The following is a 1,538-nucleotide window of genomic DNA, read 5'->3' as shown; positions in this document are numbered from 1 at the left end:
AGCTTTGGTTTCTGCTTTCAAATCCCTTTGGTCTCTAATGCAAACTACAGTATTTATTTGCTTGTAAATACTGTTCCCAAACTTCTCAAAGTTTTATAGATTCATTATTATACTTACTAACAGGCTCACCATAAAAAACAAAACCTTAAGATAAAATGGATAAATTGTATTTTTTCTAATTATACTTATTTCTCACATTATACTTTATTTCCATACATGTATAATTAAATTACATTGACACATTTGAATGGTCACCATAATTTTCTTTATGAATTTGGTATGTTGCAATGCCAGTGATATGACTATTTTCTTGATTTCTCATTTAGGTGACTTTACATTGGATACATGGCTCAGAGTAATGAATCTACGGTATCTGAGTTTGTGCTTCTGGGCCTTTCTAAATCTTGGAGCCTTCAACTTTTCCTTTTTACCATCTTTTCTGTCATGTATGTGACATCAGTACTGGGCAATGTCATGATTATTGTCATAATTTTATCTGACACACATTTGAACTCTCCTATGTACTTCTTACTCGGCAACCTGTCATTCATTGACATCTGCCAATCTAACTTTGCCACTCCCAAGATGCTTGTCGACTTTTTTGTTGAGCACAAAACTATTTCCTTTGAAGGTTGCATGGCACAGATTTTTCTTCTTCATAGCTTTGTTGGGAGTGAAATGATGTTGCTCGTAGCTATGGGATATGACAGGTTTGTAGCAATATGTAAGCCACTGCACTACAATATAATTATGAATCTGAGGGTGTGTATAATTTTTGTGTCTATTTCCTGGGCAGTAGGTATACTTCATTCTGTTAGCCACCTGGCATTTACAGTGAATCTGCCATTCTGTGGTCCCAATAAGGTAGATAGTTTTTTTTGTGATCTTCCTCTGGTGATAAAACTTGCTTGCATGGATACATACAGAATGGAAATCTTGACTTTGGCCAACAGTGGCCTGATATCCCTGAGCTGTTTCCTGGCTTTAATTGTCTCCTACATCATCATTTTTGTCACGGTCCAGCACCAGGCCTCTAGTGGGTCGTCGAAAGCACTTTCTACACTGACTGCTCACATCACAGTAGTGATTCTATTCTTTGGGCCTTGTATTTATTTCTACATATGGCCTTTTAGCAGACTGTCTGTGGATAAGTTCCTTTCTGTCTTCTATACCATTTGCACTCCTTTACTGAATCCTGTCATATATTCTCTGAGGAATGAAGATGTTAAATCAGCCTTGAGGAAATTGAGAAACCACCACATAAATCCTGGGAAGAACTAAGGCTTTCTATGAAAGAGCCTCATGTTGACTTAAAATGAAAAGCCTCCGGGGATTTCAGAATTATGTAGATCACCTTTGTTTGTGATATAAATAGTTAAGTTGTAGAAATGACCTTTTGCTCTAAATGCAAGTTAATTGCATAAAACAAGTTGCTGAGTAAAATTAAGCATTAAATAAAATTAGAATTATGAACAGTGAGAATTTTACCTCAATTTTTCTCATGGTTAATAATTCTAAAAGCCCATTTTCTAAAAAAT

General features: G+C 35.4%; 1 protein-coding gene across 1 annotated transcript; it reads left to right on the top strand.

Moving 5' to 3' along the window:
- The first annotated feature begins 345 nt into the window (after nt 1–345).
- Nucleotides 346–1,281, top strand: LOC121438685 (olfactory receptor 4K1). Its single transcript, XM_041639066.1, has one exon. It carries the CDS (start codon nt 346–348, stop codon nt 1,279–1,281), a length of 936 nt encoding a protein of 311 aa, XP_041495000.1.
- Nucleotides 1,282–1,538: the final 257 nt, after the last annotated feature.

The sequence above is a fragment of the Microtus oregoni genome, unplaced genomic scaffold (genome assembly GCF_018167655.1).
Source record: "Microtus oregoni isolate MIOR12 unplaced genomic scaffold, Mior012 000056F_ref0000123, whole genome shotgun sequence".
Taxonomy (NCBI): Eukaryota; Metazoa; Chordata; class Mammalia; order Rodentia; family Cricetidae; genus Microtus; species Microtus oregoni.
Note: the sequence above shows the minus strand (reverse complement) of the source record. Positions and strands in the feature narration are given on the sequence as shown.

What these genes read in the sequence shown, in the direction of transcription:
- LOC121438685 (XM_041639066.1), top strand. Translation starts at nt 346, where the DNA reads ATGGCTCAGAGTAATGAATCTACGGTATCTGAGTTTGTGCTTCTGGGC.